The 20,245-nt window shown below is 53.8% G+C and overlaps 2 protein-coding genes across 5 annotated transcripts; both read right to left on the reverse strand.

Moving 5' to 3' along the window:
• Positions 1-1,493: 1,493 nt before the first annotated feature.
• TMEM275 (transmembrane protein 275) lies at positions 1,494-12,573 on the reverse strand. 3 transcript variants are annotated; one of them, XM_074334667.1, is made up of 3 exons: positions 12,183-12,573; positions 7,353-7,478; positions 1,494-2,820 (listed from the first exon to the last, which is right to left on the reverse strand). In XM_074334667.1, exon 3 carries the CDS (start codon positions 2,755-2,757, stop codon positions 2,197-2,199), a length of 561 nt encoding a protein of 186 aa, XP_074190768.1. In that variant the 5' UTR covers positions 2,758-2,820; positions 7,353-7,478; positions 12,183-12,573; the 3' UTR covers positions 1,494-2,196. The 3 variants fall into 3 exon arrangements, with proteins under 3 accessions (XP_074190768.1, XP_074190767.1, XP_074190769.1); XM_074334666.1 differs by lacking the exon at positions 7,353-7,478 and having other exon boundaries at positions 12,183-12,571; XM_074334668.1 differs by lacking the exons at positions 7,353-7,478; positions 12,183-12,573 and adding an exon at positions 4,678-4,794.
• A 642-nt stretch (positions 12,574-13,215) lies between these two features.
• KNCN (kinocilin) lies at positions 13,216-19,123 on the reverse strand. Of its 2 annotated transcripts, XM_019749407.2 has the most exons (4): positions 18,567-19,117; positions 17,433-17,501; positions 16,676-16,750; positions 13,216-15,828 (listed from the first exon to the last, which is right to left on the reverse strand). In XM_019749407.2, exons 1-4 carry the CDS (start codon positions 18,715-18,717, stop codon positions 15,749-15,751), a joined length of 375 nt encoding a protein of 124 aa, XP_019604966.1. In that variant the 5' UTR covers positions 18,718-19,117; the 3' UTR covers positions 13,216-15,748. The 2 variants fall into 2 exon arrangements, with proteins under 2 accessions (XP_019604966.1, XP_019604967.1); XM_019749408.2 differs by lacking the exon at positions 17,433-17,501 and having other exon boundaries at positions 18,567-19,123.
• Between the last annotated feature and the right edge of the window lie 1,122 nt (positions 19,124-20,245).

Genomic DNA, 20,245 nt, shown 5'->3' on the forward strand with positions numbered 1-20,245 from the left:
GACCTGCAGCTGTGGGTGGCAGTGGAAAGGAGACTCCAGGGAGTCAATGTCATCCGCCCCCTCACTCCCATTCTATTCACTCACACCATCTATCCTGGTCCACTGCCTTGAGCACTTACTGACTGCTCACTCTTCCTCCCGAGCAGCCAAGCTCCCAGACAGGATCTGGAAGTCTTCTTGGTGGGGGAGAAGAGGACGGAGCCCTGATGGTGTAATTCCAAGTCTCTGTCAGCAGGGTGGAGAGGGGTTTGGTCTGGGCCTAGCATTCCAAGGCTAGACTGGGGTGTCTCCTCCTAAGAAGGCGGTGGGAGAAGGATGAACCAGACCCCACCCCAAGGCAGCATCAGCAGTGGCCCCTCTCACCTCCAACTCTACCAAGGCAGCAGGTGGCATCTGAGGCTACAGACAGTGAACTAGAAGAGACAGGACTGGAGCCTGGGGAGGAGGCCTTACACACACACACACACACACACACACACACACACACACACACAGAGTGAGGGTGGGAAAGTGCTCTGAGAAGAGGTTATAAGCTCTAGGGGTGGAGGCTTCAAAGTTTAGGGACCATCGACCTATGTGAATTAATAGAGATGATATGCTCAATACCTACTGAGATAGACTTACTCTTGTTCAGGTCAGTGGGCAGGGGAGACACCAGGAGACGCAGAGGCAGAGGCGGAGAGGGGTTCAGAGGAAGGGAGACAGAGCCCCAGGGCTGGTGGAAAGTACCTGGGCCTGGGCAGAAGAACAGCAAAGCCAACCCTGGAAATGGAAAGCAAGGCTGATGAAGCCAAGGGTAGATGGGCAGGGAGACATGGCCAGCAAGGGGTGGTGGGCCACCCTCACTGGGCACTACTAGCCTGGGTCCCTACAATGAGAGGGGCTGGCCCAGGGTTGCAGTGTCTTCCCCTTATCCCTCAGCTTTCCTGTTTCTTCATGCAAGGCAGCCTCCATCCCTCTACCCTCCCTCCCTCCAATGCCCTTACCCACCTGGACAGAACACAGGCTGAGCTCAGACCCTGCAAGCCTACCCAGGCCAGGAGAAAGGTCTAGGCTTTGCATAGGCTTGGAGAGCCCTTCTTTTCTCACCATTTCCACTGGGTGACCCAGCCCTCAACCACCACCACCACCACCACCACGACACACACACACACACACACACACACACACACACACACTCCCACATGCATGTGTGATGGTAGCCAGTGTCACCCAAATACTCCTACAATCCTCATCTCATCCGGGTAGCCAGGCAGTCTCACCAACAGGCAAGTTCCTATATTCATCCATCCCCCGTCTGACACACCTGTTTTCGAGGCTGCTCACAGGCACCCCCAGTATCAGATTGTCTTTCGTTCACAATCACACACTTCTCTCCCATCGGGCCCCCTTCTAGGTCTCCAAGAGGTTGGAAGGACCCGAGAATCCAGGGTGCTCAGCCAGTGGCCCTGCAGTCCGGCCCTCCCTCCTGAGCTACACCATCGCAGAGGACCTTGACTTCAAAGGTGCTTTATTGAGAATGGTGGCACAGGGGGAGTGCACAGTGACGGACACACTGAGACTTTCAGGGTCAGAGGAGCTCCTCACCACTCACCCAATTTCCATTCCCGCTGCTCTAGTCAGACAGAAAGGGTGGAGTGTGCTTGACTTAGCTTTACCTTAGGGACTGTCCTGGCACAAATCAGACCCGACTCCAACTAATCCCAAAAGGTCATGTTGGGGTTGAGACAGGGAGGGTGAGGAGGAACAGAAGGGGGAGCTGGTGACCTTTCACAGTGCACAGGGACAGGAGACAGCCCAGGCTGGCATTCCTCCCCTTCCTCCCACCCCTTGTGGGCGCGGGCCTTGCTCATGTTAGTTCCTCTCAGAGTGGCTCTGTTCACAGTGCCCAAATACCAAGGGTGGTGTTGGTGTTAGGGATCCAAGAGCCAGGGGCCCAGTTTCATCAAGTCTAGGGAGTGAAGTAAGATAGGGCCCAGCAGACCCACCTAAAGAGCCAGAGCAGCCTGGACACCATCACCACATTCTCCCCTCCAAAAGTTCCACAGATGGGACAGATGAGGCACCTGTGCCCAGCACCTGACCTTAGGAAAACTTCCTTTTTCTTGTCTTTTCTTTCTCCTCCTCCTCCTCTTCTTTTTCCTTACGTGACACTGAACGCAGGGACCCGGGGTAGGGGAGTTCCGGCCGTGTCCGCTAGGGGGCGGCGCGCTCCCGGGGCAGGTTGAGCCTAACCCTGTCCGTACGCGGTGAGTAGGCGGCTGCGGGCGCGGGGGTGTCCAGGGCAAAGGGACCCGGGCTGGAGCGGCCGGAGGACGCGGCCGAGGCGGCGGGGCTGAGCTGCACCGCGGTGGTATCCTGCGCCGTGCGCTCGCTGCTCTCCATCTCCAGCGCCACTGGCCCAGTGCCGCTGCCACCCTGGCCCTGGCCCTTGGCTGCTGCCGAGGGACGGCGGGACGCAGGGCCCCGGCGGCTACACGCGCAGCAGGCCGCGAAGCAGCCAAATGCCAGTACTAGCAGCGCCGGCCCCACGACCAGCGGCGCATTGTTCCCGGGCAGGAAGGAGGCGAAGGAGCCCACCAGCGTCACGTTCACGCCTGCCAGCAGCATGCACAGACCGCAGGCGCAGCACAGCGCCGGCGACGGCAGGCGGGGCAGGAGGCCCTGGGCACGGCCTGCGGGTGCGCGGGTGCCCGTGCAGGGGGCTCCTGGCTCTTCCCTGTGGGCAGCATCAGCCTGAGGACACCAAGCACTCATCAAGCTCCCTCTTGCCGCTGGCCTGGACCAGCCCCCATGTCAGTGGCTGAGCTCACAGTAGTCCTGTGGACAAAGAGGAAGACGAGGGGTCAGCGGGGCATCTCAGTTTCCAATCCCACGCTTAGTTCTGGGGGCTGCATTCGGTGCCTGTGAGTGCAGAGGTCATCTTGGCCAGTCCCCTGCCTCTGCCTCTGCGAAGCAACAGCCAAACCCATATGGGAAGAGTCTGCCCATTGTTTCCCCACCCAGTACTTTGAGTCCCTCTGGCCAATCTTGCCATCACCCTTCCCTGCCTCCTCCAGAGAGACACAACCCTTAACCCTCCCTCCTCCAGGAAGCCTACTTGGGCTAATTAAGTGAGTGAATGGCTGTAAAGTACTCAGCATCATTATCAGTAGTCCTAATTAGAGGGCAGGTGGCAGCCCTTGGGATCTAGACAACCCCCTCCCCTCAGTGGTAGAGGGCCTTATAAATCATCTTGTGTAGCCCTCCTTGTCCAGAAGAAGAAACTGAAGCCCAGAGAGGTCTAGCAATTTACCCAAGATCCAGGACCAGCAGCTAATGACCTGACACCTGGCCTATGTGTCCCCACCCTTGGCTCTGGTAGGCACAGCAGTGACATGAACTTTCCTGAACATAGATGAAGCCCTGGAGTGACCACGTGAGAGTGAGGAGCTCCTGATGTATCAGATGGCCAGTGAGAAGGGACAGCCCTACATAGGCTGGGTTGTGCTGCAACAGATCCAAGGCCCCTGGTCCTTTCTAGACTGGGTATTCTATTTGATTCCAATCCTACCCCCACTCCACCCCGCACGTCCACCCACCCCCAGGATTCTACTGTTGAACCTGGATGCTGGAACTCCTTTCTAGGACTCTCTAGTTGTATCTGGTTCTGGGCTCTGTCACTGGATTCTAAAATTCTGGGAATGCAAGCAGAAGCAAGGGTAATCAGAGTCTAGGGACTTAAGACCGCTATTGAGAATTCCGTTCTATAATATGAAATCACAGGTATGAAAGCCCTCAAAGGGTGAAATCATTACTATGAAGCTGTGTTAGAATTGTGAAAAAATGTTAGAAATCGTGAGTGTAAATGAGAGGTTTATTATCAGATGGTACCACAGGTGGAAGCAGAGCATGCAAGATGAGTCATGGAGCATGGTCTGGACAAGTGGTCTAATTCTCTGTGCTTCTGTGTTAACACCTGTAATTGGGGCTAATCAGAGAACCTACCTCATAGGGTGTAGCAATAATTAAATACTTTAAATTAAACCAAGTGCTTAAAACAGAGCCTGGAACATAGTGAGAATTCAATAAATGTTAGCCATGTTGTCATTGCGGTGGTTGATAGAGAAGGGGAAGATAAGGTCTCAGATCTGGGAGGGAGGTCTTGTCAACTTTGCAAACAGAACAATTGGTCTGTCCCTCAGGTGGAAGTACCCTAGGGACAGGTCCCGAGTTGTCCTTCCTGAGTGTCCAAAGCCTGCACACAGTGGGGTTGGAGAGAATTTGCAGACTAGGTGAGTGAAAATGAGGGCTAGTGCCAGGGAGAGGCAGCTCATGTCCTCACTCTGGACACAAGTTGGAATCAGACTGGTCCAAGCAGGTCACATGGCCTGCGGGGTCATTTCCACGTCGGCCCAGATCTCATGACTTCAGGGCTTCCTTCCCTGGCACCATGGTGAGAGGTGGCAGTTCTACTGGGACTCCAGCCAGAAGCACCTGGCTGGTACACTACGTTGGCAGGAATTTAGAAATCCCAAAATCCTGGCAAAGAAAGTACATGTTGACCCTTGAGGGCATTTACAGACCACAGATTCCTCAGGAAGCTCCACATTTACACGAACCATCTGCTTTCTTTAACCTGCAGCTGTTGGTTCTGCCAGGCAGAAATAGTAACCACTAAAGGGTACAGAGACTTACAGCTTGCAAAGCACTTCACATTCATGACATCATTGAATGGTACAATTGCTTGATACTTATTAAACCACCACTGAGGAAATGGAGGCTCAGAGAGGAAGTGAAGCTGGGCTCTCGTGGCTGGACTGAAAGAAAGACAAGATACCCTGAGACCAGAGAACACATGATCTGGTTTACACTGTATGCAATCTTGCTTCATCTTAAAGAGAAGGGTTTGATCACCTTGGGATTGATGTAAATCCCAACCTCTTCTTCCTGTTGCTTTCAGGAGGGGCTGTGAGATTCCCAACCCCCCCCCCCCACTCCTTTCAAGCCCTTCCCCGCCTCATCAATATCCAACATTATCTGACAAAGGCAGGTCTTCCCTCCTTTGGGGATGGCTCAGTCTGAGGCTGATGGAGGAGGAAGCTCTTGATAGAGGGGATGGAATCTGGCTCTTCATCTTACCTCACAACAGACTCCTGAAAGCTGACACTGGACAAGAGAAGGGGAGACCCTGAGTGGCTGGTGGCTCCAAGGCTCTCCTTTCTTTTCCCTTATAGGGAAGACTCCTTGTCTTTGGGTGTTAGCAGTTTTACTATGATGTACTGAGGTAAGATTTTCTTTGTATTTATCTTCCTTGGACTTTCTGGTGCTTCTATAATCTTGATTCCCTTCCCCTCCATCTGGCCTTCAGTTTTGGAATATTTTCAGCCATTATCCTTTCCCCCATTCTCTCCCTCCTCTCTTTCTGAGACCTTAATTGCCCATGTGTTCAACCATTTGACACTATTCTACATGTCTCTTACACTTTGTTCTGTATTTCTAGTCTTTTTTCTCTCCCTGTTTGTCTAGTTATTTTCTACTGATCTATCATCCATTTCACTAATCTTCTCTTCACTTGTCTTCTCTGCTATAAAATTCATCTATTCAGTTCTCAATTTCAGTTAACTTTTCAGTTCTAGAATTCCCACTTGATTATTTTTCATAGATTCCCATTTTCTGTTGAGAGACTCCCTCTTCTTATCTATTTTCTTGAATGTATTAAACCCTTTAAAGTCCATGTCTGAAAACTCCAACATCTAGATCTCTTGTTTCTATGGTCTGTTTTATTGTTCTTGGTTTTTGGTCATTTAGTCTTATCTCCTGGAATGCCAGATAATTTTTTATTAAATGTCCAACATTGTAGAGATAGCACAAGGCTCTGGATGATGTCATCTTCCTTCAGAGAAGATATTTACTCCTGCTTCTGACAGGCAGCTAAAGAAGGGAGAGGTCATCTTAACCCAATCTGGGGTTGCATCAACTAGGAGCTGTACTTCAGTCTTCCTGAGTCTGGTCTATATCTGGTTAGCTGTTACTCCCAGAGGATAGCTCTTTTGGGGCCCCCCAACTAAAAGCTGGGGTGAGCAAGGGTAAGATGTAACAGGGCCTCTCCCCTTTTTAAGCCCTCAATTCCAATTTTGAATTCCCAACTCAATGGCCACTGCCCCCCACAAACTGAAAGTGCCTTACGGGAAAAAGTGAAACTGAGTATTACTTCTTTTCTCTTCAAGATCTTGGCTCAAGTCCTTATTGTCTTGGTAGTTCTCCCATGTCCTTAAACAGAGTTCCTACATGTTTAATTCAGCATTTTTACTTATCCTCAGTGAGTGAGTTGGTCTGATACAAGCTGGTCTATCTTAGCCAGAAGCAAGTCTAGATGAGAATCTGAAACTAGCACTTTCAGATTGCTAAATTAATTGTGCTATGCCGAGCACTTGCAATAACATAAGGTTAGGTTATTTCTGTTATATCTTCATTTAATATAGATGATGATACTGAGGCCCAGACACATTAAACTCACCCAAGACCACTGAGTAGCAGTGGAGGTGCCAGGATTTTAAACCTTGTGTCCTGACCCCAAAGCCTGAGCTTTCAACTTTGCACAGTGCTAGGTTTGCTAAATGCTTGTTGAATGACGGAAGCACAGGGAATAGACTCTCCCCAAGGCCCAGTAGGTAAGCTTCTGCAGTTAGTACTTACACTGCTCAAATGTCAACAGCAGAGGAGGAAGCAGGGTATGTTTTGTGTGTCTCTCCAGAAGGTGAACTCACTTTGTTTCTTCCTTGGTTTACCACACTCAATTCAACAAAAGCAAATGCCTGCCAGGGGCTCAGCGTCCAGAAGCTAATTGCCAATAAATGATTCTCATCCTCTCCTGGTTGGCAGAGCTCCGTGGAAGACAAAACTACTCCCAGAGTCTCTATCCCAGGCAAAGAAAGGGTTAAGGGTCCTTTCTCCCTCCATCCTGATTAACTGGGATCTGGGGTGAGCCAGGGTAAGATGTTGAGGTCACTCAGCTGTTGCCATTCAATTTGCACCATCGTTTTCACCTGGTGGACTGTGGCCCTCCAGCTGGGGCTGTTGCAGAACTGGATACTGTTTTGTTGTGGATGCTCTATTGTGTGGTGTCACTGGTGCTGTTCACTAACTCTTTATGGTTCTGCCTCGTTCTGAACACATGTTAAGGTTGCACTTGCTGGCCAATTTGTGATTAGGTGGGGCTGTGTGACTAGTTCTGTCCAAAGAATTGTGACATGTATCACTTCCAGGCTGGGGTATTGAATTTCAGAAGCAGGACCCTCCGAGTTGATGCTATTGCTATCCCAAATCCTCCAAGCCCTTTCTGTTTCATCCCACGCCCAGTCCCCACTCACATTTCCTGAGCAGGAGGGAAGGGCATTGCTCTGAATCTTGAGTTGTTAGGCTTGGAACAGACCTTCTCTTTAGTGAGCACTCCAAGCTGCTGAGCCCATCGAGATCACCTAGTTCAGACCCTTCATCTACAGGTGGGGAAAATGAAGCTTGGCGTGGGGAAAGTTATGGAGGGAGTCTATGGCCAAGCCAGACCAGAATCCGGCTTTTCCTTACCCAGTCAGGGCTCTGACCACTGCTGTTAAGCTGCCCATGGCCCTGATCAAGCAGTCACCCTTCCTGCTGGCCTGCCTCTGGCAGGGGAAGCCTTGTGGTCTCTATTTGGGAGTCCAGGCCAGAAGCAGTTTGGGGCAGGGGCAGATACAAGGCTCTTTATTTTGGTCTGGTTGGGCAACTTGGGAGGGCTGGGACCCCTTTCTGAGCCTCAGATCTCTGAATGTAAAGGGAATAATTTAACCAGGTATTGTCTCTGAACCTGTCAACCTGCTGTCCCACCTTGAATTACCTGTGGTTTGTGGAAGGTGTTTAGAAATTACTGTCAATATATCAAACGGGCTCGTAAAAATGGTACATTTATCTGTAATATGGCTATTCTTTGCTTTGGGCTGGGATTGAGTCATTTCCTTGAGAACCTGCTGCACAGGTTGATTATGGGGGAGGGGTGCTGACGTGGAACAGGACCTCTGCGCTAAGCACTTTCCCTGGTCTACCACAGTTACTCTTCACCCCAGCCCTGTGAGCTGTTGCAGTCCTGAACCCAATTCACAGTGAGGAAACTGAGGCTCAGAAAGGTGAAGGAACTTTCCCCAGTTTCCTCAGCTGTAATAAGTAAAGCTAGGATTTGGGTCTGGTTCTGGCAGATTGAAGAGCCCATGTTGTTTCTGCTACACCACAATTTCTCCTTACTGGAAGGCACAGAGATGTTTGGTTATTAAAAATATGTAGTAATTGATGATTACAATCCAACAAAGCTTCCACAAGCTTGGGACCCAAGGAGGGTGGTCATCAGTAGGTGGAGGCAAGAACTCCTGGGGAAGGGGTCTTTATCTGAAGCCCCTTCAGGTCAGCTTCCCCCCGCCCCGGGCCCAGTCCATGGATCGGGGATGTCTGTGTTGTACAAGAGCAGTTACTTGACCAATGCAGCTTTCAGGCCTCCTGGCCCCATGTTCCTGCTCCAAGGGCCCAAGAGGCTCTGGGCGAGGAGGCTGGGGCTTCTGTCCAGACATTAGCCACTGGTTCCAGCCCCCTGTCCTCCATGTGAGATCGAGGGACTTGTTTGCTCAGTCTGGACTCTTTACCCCTCACTGGGAACCCCTCTGTTCCCCTTAGTCTTAGCCCTTCTGTTCCCCCTCCGTCCCTCAAAGCCTGGGCCAGTCCCCTCCCCTGACCCCAGCCAGTCCCATTGCTCTCTCTATCCCCAACCTTCTTCCCTCCCCACTATACCCCATCCTCGGGGAACCTCCCACATCACCATTATTCATTACCAGCTTATTTGCCTCCCTGGAAGCTCTCAGCTTCTGCTAACTGAACTCACCCTCTCCAGAGCCCAAAGAGCTGCTACCACCTCACCCCAGCCAATTCTACAGGCCCTTTCCCAAGGGCTAGGCATGGGCCTGAGCACATGCTGGAAACAAGGCTTGAGGAAGAAGTTTGAAGGCTTCCCAGCTCCTGCATCTGATTCCCGGGTCGCATCCTCCTCATCCCTACGTGCACGTGCATGCACAAACACACACACATCACACATGTACACTCAGTGTCCAGACATACCCAGAAATATAAACACAGATACATTGCACACTGGGAATGGCAGACACAGGCCAACAGGTAGAGAGACACTCTGTCAGTTGCCTGCCTATCTGGTGGAAATGAGCTGCTGCTCAGCAGAGGCACCTCTGGAGACTTCTCTTTGCCTGAGAGTGTGGGGGTGGAGGGGAGCTACTTTGGCAGTCAGGAAAGCAGGAGCCCCTGGGAGAGGTGATGAGGGGGTGGGGTGGGCAGAGAACATTCCAGCTGCTCTGATGGTACCCTCCCATTTACAGTGGGTACCATGCCTGCAACAGGTAAGTGCTCGCAGTTCCTCTCACCAGGACTCAGTTTCATGGGTTTGGTATAGATGGTCTCTGCTGGCCCTCCAGGCTGTGACTTCCGGCTCAGCGGAGGGGTCCTAGTGACATAGGACTCTCTGCAGCAATCAAGTTCTGTGTTCATTAGACCAACTCTGCACCTGCCAGGCAAGGTGACCCCGCTGCTCTGGGTCTCCTGTTCTTTCTCTTCTGGTTCTCCCTGGTGCTCTCAGACTTGCCCACCAGACTCCTTAGGCCACAGCCCCAGTCGGACCATGTCTGTGGCCAGACTTGGATCTCCAGCCTCAGCCCTGTCCTCCACCACCGCGCCATACAATTCAGTTGTCTGGAGACAGCAGACTGGCTGGAGTGGACTGCCCTTCCTGCCCACCTCCTTCCCAGGCTTTAGGACCGGTTCTTCCCCTTCCAGCCCAAGTCCTACCTGCGCCCCTGAGGGACTTCAGCATCTTTTGCACAACTGTCCCACCCTGTGCCCCCCTAGTTCCTTGTTCCTCATCTCCAATGCCCAATTCTCTATTCCACTCAGTTACCCAACCCTTTGTCACCTGGGGACCTCATCATCCTGTCATCACCCTGAACCATTCCACCTCTGAGAAACCCAGACATCCTACTTGACTATAACCCCTTTGCTACCTACTATGTGTTCAGCACCTATTATGTGTCAAACACTGTTCTAATGCCTTTATATTATTAACTCACTTAAGCCCTGTGACAACCCTATAGGTAGAAGCTATTGCCATCTCTGTTTTCAGATGCTCAGAGAGCTTGAATTACTTGCCCAAGGTCACAGACATGGTGATACTATGTGGCAGAGCTGGGATTCAAATGTACCTGCTGTGTCTTCTAAACCTGGGCTCTTTACCACGGCTCCACAGTACCTCTTGCTGCAACCGTTTTCTGAGATGTTGCAATCCTGGAACTCTACATTTTCTCATGAGTCTCTTGCCTCCACTTCTTTCTATATCCACTGAGAACCCGCAATGTCTTACTTCAGTTACTCTCTTGCAATTTACCTTTTCTTTCAACTTCTTCCTTTGTTCTTCTGCTGAAGCTGCCCAACAAAACCTTAACCCTGTATCAGCCAGCTTACTGCCTCCTCCAAGTTTCTGCCCAGACCACTAACTGAGCTTCACTGGGGGAAAAGAAAATCACGAGCTGGGCAGCATGGGCCCCTGTGCATCCAGGTCTCTGGCATGTCTCGGGCCCTCAAGGCTTCCAGGAAACCTCTCCCTTCCTGCTCAGTGCTCATCAACCCGCCTCACTGAGCCTGTACCTCCTCCTGGAGGCATTCAAGCCTCTACCTCTTAAAACAAAACCCTCCTGCAACCCCACTTCTGTTTCTATGTAACACTCTTTTTTCCCTTCTTGAAAGTGCTGTGTACACGCCCTACTTTACCTCCTTCTCAAGAGTCAGTCCACTCCGGTCTGGTTTCTGACCCCCTTACTCAGCTCTCTCCAAGGCCACCAGCTGCCTCCTTGTTGCTAAATTCAATGAACACTGTTCAGTCCTTAGCTAATTAGACCTCTCCACAGCTTTGGCCCCGCTGAACCCTCCCTCTTGGAAACACTCTCTTCCTCTTGAAAACAGTCTCCTTAAACTTCATCTTCTCCCAGCCAGAAACCGGGGCTTCATTCTTGCTCTTTCTTCTCCCTCAGGCTTTCCTTCACACATTTCCAATCCAATCTGCCACCAAGCCAGGTGGGTTGATGCAGGTTCTTCCCTCCAGGTGTCTCTAGAATCCAGCACTTCCTCTCTGGTCTCACTGCTCCCCTTCTCTACCCCTTCCCCATCTCTCCCTATGGGTTAAAATCCCAGGCCTGACTCCCTCAGGGGGTCCTTGTGATTTTGCTGGAGTAGAGCTGAACTCACCAGTGTCGTCTGGTGAGCATGTTGCTCCCTGGGCTTGAACCATGCATTCACTTGACCTTCACCTAGCTTACACCAGCTTCATTGTCAGAGTATAGCTGGGACTCGTTTCCTTCAGGAAGCCTTCCTTAACTCCCCACATTTGCAGGTGATGGCTGACTCCTGTGTCCAGGTCTGCATCCCCCAATGGTCTCCCTTGAGGACCAGGATTGTATCTGCCTTGCTTGCAGCTGCGTCCCCAGTGGAGTGCCTGAGTCTCCCAGGGGCCCAGGGAATATTGGTTAAACAAATGGCGAAGGGAGGAATTGGACAGAGGGGCCCTGGATATGTCTCCTGCCTTCCTGGCTTCATCTGTCTTTCGGTTTTGAAGCCACTCTGCTCACTTTGGGCCTGGGAGGGTGTGGTGGGCAGCTGGGTGGGGACTGGGGATGGATTCTAAGGTAGGTTACTGAGTTAAACAGAGGGAGGGATCAGGGTAGAGCAGAGGGGCCCAAGGTAGCCACTCTGTGCTGTGTCTCCTCTTCTGTTTCCTTCTCTTTCTTGTCTCTTCTCAAATAACCCAGTCTCAAGGCTACAGGTCCCTGACCTCTTGTCTGGCACTACTCAGTTTCCCTGCTGTTTAGGGCTGGATGGAGTGTCTCCTCCATCCCTTAAAGCATCCCCTCCTCCTTACTCCCTCCCTTCTTCCCTCTCATCTCCTTGCTTTCCCTCCAGCCTCCCCTAACTCGTGTGGCTTTCACTAGCTTGAGCCCGTAGGTGGTGGTCCCCTGAGCACCCAAGAGCTAGCAGGAGGTAGAGATCCCGAGGGGGGGAAGGGCGGCGGGGGACCCCGACTTGGGGGTGGGGTGGGGATGGTGGACTAATTCTCCGTACTCACTCACCGGGCAGCTCCGAGATCCGGGCCCTGGGGGTCTGCCCCTGGCGAGCACCAGCAGGAAGGGTCCAGCATCAGCCGCAGCCGGCCGCGTGGGTTCTAGCGTCCTCTCCCGCGTGGTCGGCCCCTCCGCTCCCCTCTGACCCCGGGAGGAGCGAAGATCTCTCGAAGAGTTCTGCTTCCCTCCGCGCCGCCCTTCTCCCCTCCCACTTTGGTTACGCGGGTTTCAAGCCCCCTGCGGAGAACCCCAGCCCGCCCACACGCTGGGGTCTGGATTTTCCGAGTCCGCGGAGGACACACCGCCACTCACTCTACAGCGAGCGAGTGGTGTAGGTCGCCCTCATTCTGTCTTCAGCCCCAGCGAATTCCCCACCTTCCCTGGATGGAGCTGTGGGGGCAGGGAGATTTTTCCAGGGATGGTGCTTGTTCCCAATCACCCTTCCCTAATCACCCTCCACCAATCCTGCCCACAGAAAGGGGTGTGGCCACGAGCCCCTTAAGGAGACAACTCTCTCCTGGTGGGATTGGGAACTACCCGCTGGGGTTGAAGGATGGAGAGGGAGTGGTCAGGTTCAAGGCCCACCAGGCTGGACCGTGTTAGAGGGAGGACTGGGTGGGCATCCGAGTGGCTGACTTTCCAGAACCTCGAGTTCAGCTAGAAGAGCACCAACAACCTCCAACTCCCTCTTCATTCATTCACCCATCCATTCATAAACCCTCCCTGATGTGAACAGGTGCCAGGCACCCTCCATCCTGACAGTGGCCATGGGAGGGCAGTGCTGTCTGCATCCTCCATCTGCAGATGAGGAAACTGAGGCACAAGGCCTCACAGCCTCTTGCCTGGTACTGAGGGCAGAACCAGAATGTGAATCTTACGCCCGGACTCCAGCCCCAGCCTGGTCAATTCTTCAGGTTGGCCCAGCAGGGATGTGACGTCCAGACAGCCTCCTGGACCAAGCACTCTCCGCCTTTGATGTGTTCTCAGCACCCAGCCCAGGCTGGGCAGGCACAACCACAGCTGAGGCAGAACAGGGCTACTGGATAGAACTGATTTCATTTATTGAACAGTCTGCTGGCACAGCAGGGTCCAGTGACCTGTCCTTGTCCACACCCCTGCCAGTGCTTAAATGTTGGAGAGTTCGTGAGCTCCTCAGAGCTGAGAGGGCACTTCTGCCTAACACTACGCACCACATCACCCCTGACTCCTTGGCCCAACCTCACCTTCTTCCAAAGCATGGATGGGGAGAAGGCACGTGTCTCCACATGGACCCCTCCTGTGACCAGTTTGAGGCGATGGAGGCACCGAGAGTGGAAATACACTCAGGGAGGGGGTATGTAGACATTCACCTGCACTAGTGGGAAGGAGGTCTCAGGGAGCCCATGGCAGGGGAAAGAGGAACCAGGGGCTGGGGCCTCAAGAAATCCCCCTAGTTCTTCTCCAATGGACATAGCTCTTGCCTTTCTATGTGTTCATTCCTCAATTTATTGCATTCTGATCCCCAACATTGCTCTGTGTCTTGCCCTGCTAGACATTGGGGATATCATAGCCCTATCGGAGATCATGGCTGATAGGGGGACAACGCACCCCACAGCTCAGGTTTCATTTTCCCCATTGCCAGCCTCCCCACCCTTGGGCATCTTTGGGGGCTCTGCAGGTGAGGCTTGAAGACAGACAGGAAGAAGGGTTTCCATATTGATCAAGGAGGACCACCAGACCTGAGTTATTGTTGATGATAATGAGGTTGATGGAGGGAAAGGAGAAGGGGCAGCGAGCAGACAGGAGGGAGGAGAAGAGTGAAATGCAAGAGGGAAGTTGACTCCCCACAGGCTGGAGGAAACAAAGGCTTCACAACTGGCCAGTGTTTATGAAATTGAGCCCCTTATGGAGGTCTGTCGTTCCTTCCATGGTCAGGGAGGTGGTCCCTGTGGCCTGTGCAGAGAATAGCAGATGGTAGAGCCTTGTGTGGGGAGAGAGAAGAGACCTGGGTGCAAGGCCTGGCTCCACAATCTCTCATTGTGGGATCCAATGAGTCCTTTTCCTGCAGGGCCTCAGCTTTCCCATCTGTATGGTTAGATAGTCTACCCCACTTTTGGTTGGGTTTACCTTCTGTTGTGCCTAGCCCTCTGCCCCCTCCTCTCAAGAGCGGGAAATAGACAAGAGCCACTTAGAGGGATGTGGCCTGTGACGGAGGGAGGTCCTGGGGCTGCGGGAGCATAGCAAGTCTGGGGAGACTTCTGAGAGGAGGTGTCATCTGCACTGATCCTTCAAGGATGAGACTCTTCCTAGCTTGTCTTCTGTTCCCCAAACCAGGACAGAGTCCACATGGAGCAGATGTCTCTCTAGACGTCAAACGACTGCTCTGCCTTGAGGGTGCAGGTATATGAAGAGCAGTGTGGAGGGAGGAGCAATGTTTGCTGCACGGCCACAGGCACCTGGGCCAGGCCCTCCCCACCCCGAATCCTGTGGGTACGTGGGGTCTTGAAGTGGCTCTCTAGGGGAAGCCTGGGGAATGGTTTTTGGTTTTCTGTTTCCATTAAATTTAAGCCATTAACATTTATTGAGCACCTACTGTGTGTCCTGATGGTGACTGGAAAAGGGCAATATACAGTAGATTTAAATAGGATTAGTAATTGTTTTCTGAAAAAGAAGGCTTTCACCTGCTGGAGGCTGTTGAGAGAGGGAGACACAGGCTGGTAGAAGAGGCCAAGGAGGACACCATGTTAAGGGGATTCTTGCAACTGGGTCTTTAAAGGTGGCGGGTTTTGCTAGGCAGAGTGGAGCAGGGGGCCTTCAGAGAACATAAGCCAAGGTTAGGAGGCTGGAATGTGTTTAGATTGTTCAGGAGTGGTGAGAGGGCGGGGGAGGAGAAAGGAGGGCTGGAAGTCTTGCCTGGAGTCAGATCACAAAAAGTCTTGAATGGTGGGATCAAACACTAAGTCTCAGGGCTGGACTCAGCTCAGGAGCCACCTCCTCCTGGAAGCCTCCAGGCCCATGCCTCACCTGGCTCCCACCATGGCAGGGACCACTTTGTCTAGGATTTGCCCCTGTCTGGTTCATTGCTGCCAAGGTCCCTGAGGAGTTGCCTAGAGTTTTGATTTCCCCAAAAGAATCTGATCCAGCCCCTCTATCCAGCTGGTGAGCAAGAGAGGCCCAGGGCCAGGCCTTGGGGGCTAGGAGGCTCAGTCAGGACCCTGTTTGTGGTTCCTGTGGGCCTATGGTTCGCTTTTGTGGCCAGGCTGGAGCAAGGAACTGGGTATCCTTGGGCTCCAAATTCCAGAGAAACCAGTCAGTAGATCAAAAAGGAAGGGAAGCTCAGCTGCAGTCTGGAGAGAAAATCCAGGTCAAAAACTTGCAACAAGGCCCCTCCTGTGGGGCTCCCAGCTGACACCTGGCTTCAGACCCCGCCTCCCACCACATGGAATCTACTGCCAAGAGCCTTGGCTGGCAGGGTGAATTCAGGTCTGGTGTCTCCAGTGCCTGGTTCACCTCTGATTTGGACCCAGGAGCGCTCTGAGATTGGGGTGGTGGGCAGGAAGGGAGGCCAGGGTAGGGGCAGCCCCTCCGCCCCTGCCTCAGCCTTCCCCAGTCCCCCGGCCCCCTGGCTTCAGCTTCTCCAGGGTTCTGCTCACGGTGGACAGGCTGCTTCGGACTCCTGGGGGAGAGACCAGGAAAGGGCTGCCTGAGTAGACAGATCACCTGTTACAGCAACCCAGAGGGATCTGGGGCAGAGTGACATAGGATGGAGAGAGAGGGGAGTCCCAGGCTGCAGTTTCAACCCAGTTTAAAGAGGCACGGATGGTCAGAATAGCCCTTCAAGAGGACAGCGGCCTGGCATGGGGGTTAGAGGCAGGACTTTGGGGCTGACTGCCTGATCTCAGTTCTGGACTTCCAAGCTGTGTCACTTAATTTCCCTGTGCCTCAGTTGCCCCATATATAAAGTGGGGCTAACTACAGTACCTTCTTCATATGATTATCTTGAGGATGGAACAAGTTAATATATGTAAAGGGCTTGGAACAGTGTCTGGGATGAGGCCTGTTGCTGAGATTAGGCATCCTACCACTGGCGCAGACATTGTGGGCTGGGGCCATCTTTGAGAAACTCTAGCCTTGGAATTTTCCAGTGTGTAGGGTGGGGGAGGAGGAAGATGGCCAGTTTCAGGTACCAGCTCTGAGGGTTGGATTGCACAATGGGAGAGTGGAGTGAGAAAATTAACTGGGGCTTGGAACCTAGGGGAGGGGAAGGGGCAGTGCGGTGCCCTCTGTCTCGGTGTGCATGCTGGGCACGACAGAGAAGCCCTGAAGACCAACAAGAGGAGCTCAGCTAGCTTGGAGCAAGAAGGATTTTGACTAAACACATGGAAGAACTACCCAACTCTGCAGGCTATTTGGAACTAGGGAGGCCCCTTCTGCATGTCCCTCAAAGTTTCTCCTGGGACCCACAGAGCTGCTCAGCCAGAGAGGGAAGGTGGAAGATGGATTCTGGAATTTCTGGAACTTACCTTCTTTATTGCCATTGGTGCTGGATCTTCCCTCCCCATGGTCTGGCGCTGGTTGGGGGTGGATTCTCAGGCTCCCTGCAGAATGAGATCACCCCAAGCCCTTTTAGAATCACTAAGCCATTCTCAAATCAAGTTCAGTTTTGGGGAGGGAAGTCCGGCTTGCTGTCTAATCTCTATCCCTCATGCTGTCTTTGCTCCACTGCATTCCCTCAGGTCTCCTGCACGATCTGAGCTGATGTGGTGGTGGTGGGAAATGGGCTCTTGAAGGAGAAGATGGTAGATTTTTTTAAGGAGACTAGGGTCCTGGGTAAGCCTGGGGACATAAAGCCCCACAGGATTGATGGAGATGGGAGCACGTATGTGGGAAGCTGAGAAGCTATATGAGGGCCCTAAGGTTTTTGGGGAGGTACAGGGTTTTTATGGTGGCTCAGGGGTGAAGTGGGGGTGATCTGGAGATCTTGGAGGCTTGGGGGAGATGAAGAATCCTATCGGGGAGACGTGAGTTCTAGGTGCTCTGAGCTGGTCAGGCACTTTTACGGCAGGCTGGAGTCTGCTGCATTGTCGTCATGGCAATGCCTGCACCACATGCCCAAACACACACACACACACACACACACACACACACACACAACTCCAACACACACAGCCAGGAGCAGTCACACACGTGGGTTCCCGCACAGTGGGCCACAGACTCACACACACAAGGTCTCACACAGTCCTTGGCAGGGGCTCTGCTGGGGGTGGGGAGGAGACTCACCTACGTTAGGCAGGATGTGGTCCAGGTGGAGCCGAGCCTTCAGAAAGGGGTAGGCCAAGATGAGGAGCCCTGGGGAGAGAGACGCAGGGCTCTCTGTGATGGGGACGGGCCTGGTGGGTGCAAGTGGCACGAAGATGTGTGTGGGCTGTGAACGTGGGAGGTGGTTTGTGAGGGTGATATGGGTGTGCACGGGAGGAGCAGTGTGCAGGCTGGGACTGTGTGTGCCTGTGTGTGGAGTGGCTCCTAAATGTGAGCCTGTGTGTGCGTGCGTGGAGTGGCTCCCTAATGCCCGGCCCCAGAAGGGACAGGAAGGCCCAGGCTCCTGGCTCCACCCAGCTCAGGTGAGGAGCAAGTTGGCTTCCTTCCCACTCAGCTGCTGGAAATGGGCCCAGCAGCTACCAACACCATCAACTCTTCCCTGCTTCCCCCTCCACTGGGGCCCCCAGTGCAGTACTGGGGAGCTCTGCAGCATGCTCCATTCCACCAGGTCCTGCTCTGCCCACTCCCATTTCACCCCCCAACCAAGTGTCTGTGGCCCTTGGCCAGAGTTTGCAGGTACTGATGCCCAGAGCCCACTAGCCTGGTTCTTCTGGTTCTGTTTTTGGCCCAGGCTGGTGGAGTGAGGCAAGGGATGGTACTCAGCGCCTCCGTGAGAAAGAATATCAGTGGGATGGGCCCAGATAGACAGATGGACAGATGCCTGGACAGAATATCTGCTGCTGAGACATACCGGGAAACAAAGGAAACTCTTTGTCTGAGCTACATCCTGTCTTGGCTTAAGGAGCGTCCACTGGGAACTCTGTCCTCTTTCACCTGCCCCCTGTCCACCTACCCCCAACGAGCTTATGAATCCCACCGTAACGCTGAGAGCCTGGGCCTGACACTGGAGAGCCAGAGGGGGGAGCAGCCAGAGAGCTGTGTGACAGCCTGCTTCCTCCGCCACGGTTTCCTCTCCTGGGGGACCACAGAGGGACCCTCCCCCCAGTCTTCCTCTCCTTCCTTTTACCCCCAAAAGCTGCCTTGCCCACACCTCTAGTTTCCACCCTCCCCAACCAATTCCTGTTCACCCAACCCTTCCCTCCATTTGCACCTAATCACGCCCCTGCTCCCTGTCCGAGCCCAGCACCTGCTCACCCAGACCAGCGGCGCCAATAAAGATACCACCCATGGCAGCTGCAGCTTTGGACACGGAGACACCGATGATGATACTGCCGGCTGCCAGGCCGAGGGCCACACAGGCCAGCTGCAGGCAGCGGAAGTCTCTGCTGCTGATGGGGATGTCCATGCAGGCCTACTCAGAGCCCCGGCTCCAGCCAGGGGGGCCCGTCCCCAGGAGCCCTGGAGGTCTTGGTCTTCTTGGCTGTCCCTTGTTGGAGCCCTCTTCATCCAGGGTGGGAGTATAGTAAGATTCTGGGCTGGTAACCCTTGGATTTATCTGTAACCCTATCCCACAGCAATCCTAGGGGCCTCCCACCCCACCTTGACCTAGGATGTCTGCCGGGTTGCCACAGCTTACTCGTCCTCCCCTAAAGGCCCCTGAAGCTGGAGGCCACTCTTGGGACTCCTGCCTGGCCACATCCGGCCTTGGCTGCCAGAGTTCTGCCGCATGGGGTCCTCCCCTGCCAGCCTCCTCTTGGGAGAGCTCAGCCCAAGCTCCCCTGCCCAGGACATCCTGCCCTGGCTCCCTGGAGCCTGCTCAGCTGCCACTGAGCTTCCACTTATTAAAGTTTAAAGCAGTGGAGGAGGTTGGTCCAGGGGCCAGGTTCCTCTGAGATGTAGGCAGCAGGGAGGCGCTGAGTTATTCATGAGGTTGCAATGTGAGCTGCTGCCTGGGTCCCAGAGGCCCACTGGGGCACTCAGCCGAGGTTCCACTGCTGGTCCCTGAGAGGGCAGGATGAGCCGCTGGCTTCACGTGGGGTTCAGCAGTGGGATGTTAGGAGACTGCCTGGCCATACGCCCAGGCCCACTCTGCCGTCCTTTGGCTGAGAGGTACACCTGGGGCCTCTGCTTGGGAACTAGAAGACTGAGTGATAGGAGACCCCAAGGAGGCTCAAGAGACAGGAATAGCGACTGGGACAGGAGGAGAAAGAGAGGTGTCCCCCCAAGTCCTCTCTGTCCCCCTGCCTCTCTCAATCTTCCCCACTATCCTGGCAACCTCCAAATGAGGGGTCCTAGTTTGAGGCCCCCTTTTCCTCAGACAGGCTTGGTACATACTTCCAAGTTTCTAATGGGGCTGAGAAGGTGAGCCCTTCCAACCGCCTGGGAACTCTGGCTGGGGGCTGTCAGGGAAGAGCGGTGGTGGGGAATATGAGGGAGGAGGAAACACTTATGGGGTAGGGCTGGGAGGAATTGGAATTGGAATCAGAATCAGTGGGGGCTGGGTGTCTGCAGCCTGGGTCGAGACTGGAACATGGCTAGTGCCTCCCGACCTCTGGACTGAGCTCGGTTGCCCAGCCTGTCTGACCTACTTATTTGCAGGGTCCCCCGACTCAAGGCCGGGCAGTGCTCGCCCAGCCCAGCCGGCCCAGACCCTGTTGCACTCCCCAGTGCAGCCCTTGTCACTAATTGCATTCTCTGGCCCTTCGTGGCTCTGGGCCTCCCTGGTCCCAGAATATGGCCTTGGCCCTAGCCCTGCCCCTAGACACCTGGGCACAGTCCGCAGGGTCCCATCACCGGCCCCACTGGCCTCTCTTCAGACCCCCGTCTCTCTCCATCATATCTGCAGTCCGGAACAGCTAGCCCCATGGTCTTTGCCTCCATAGCTGCCCCTTACTCAACGCCCTTCCCCTTCTCCTCCTCTGCCCTCCTGCTCA

The sequence above is a fragment of the Rhinolophus sinicus genome, linkage group LG06 (assembly GCF_036562045.2).
Source record: "Rhinolophus sinicus isolate RSC01 linkage group LG06, ASM3656204v1, whole genome shotgun sequence".
NCBI classification, from domain to species: domain Eukaryota; kingdom Metazoa; phylum Chordata; class Mammalia; order Chiroptera; family Rhinolophidae; genus Rhinolophus; species Rhinolophus sinicus.

Bases quoted from the DNA above. Each gene is read 5' to 3' on its own strand.
- KNCN (XM_019749407.2), bottom strand. From the start codon at position 18,717: ATGGACATCCCCATCAGCAGCAGAGACTTCCGCTGCCTGCAGCTGGCC. The intron at 17,502-18,566 runs GTGAGCAGGTGC...CTCTCTCCCCAG, and splicing joins TATTGGCGCCGCTGGTCTGG to GGCTCCTCATCTTGGCCTAC. The intron at 15,829-16,675 runs GTAAGTTCCAGA...TCTCTCCCCCAG, and splicing joins CACCAATGGCAATAAAGAAG to GAGTCCGAAGCAGCCTGTCC.
- TMEM275 (XM_074334667.1), bottom strand. From the start codon at position 2,757: ATGAGTGCTTGGTGTCCTCAGGCTGATGCTGCCCACAGGGAAGAGCCA.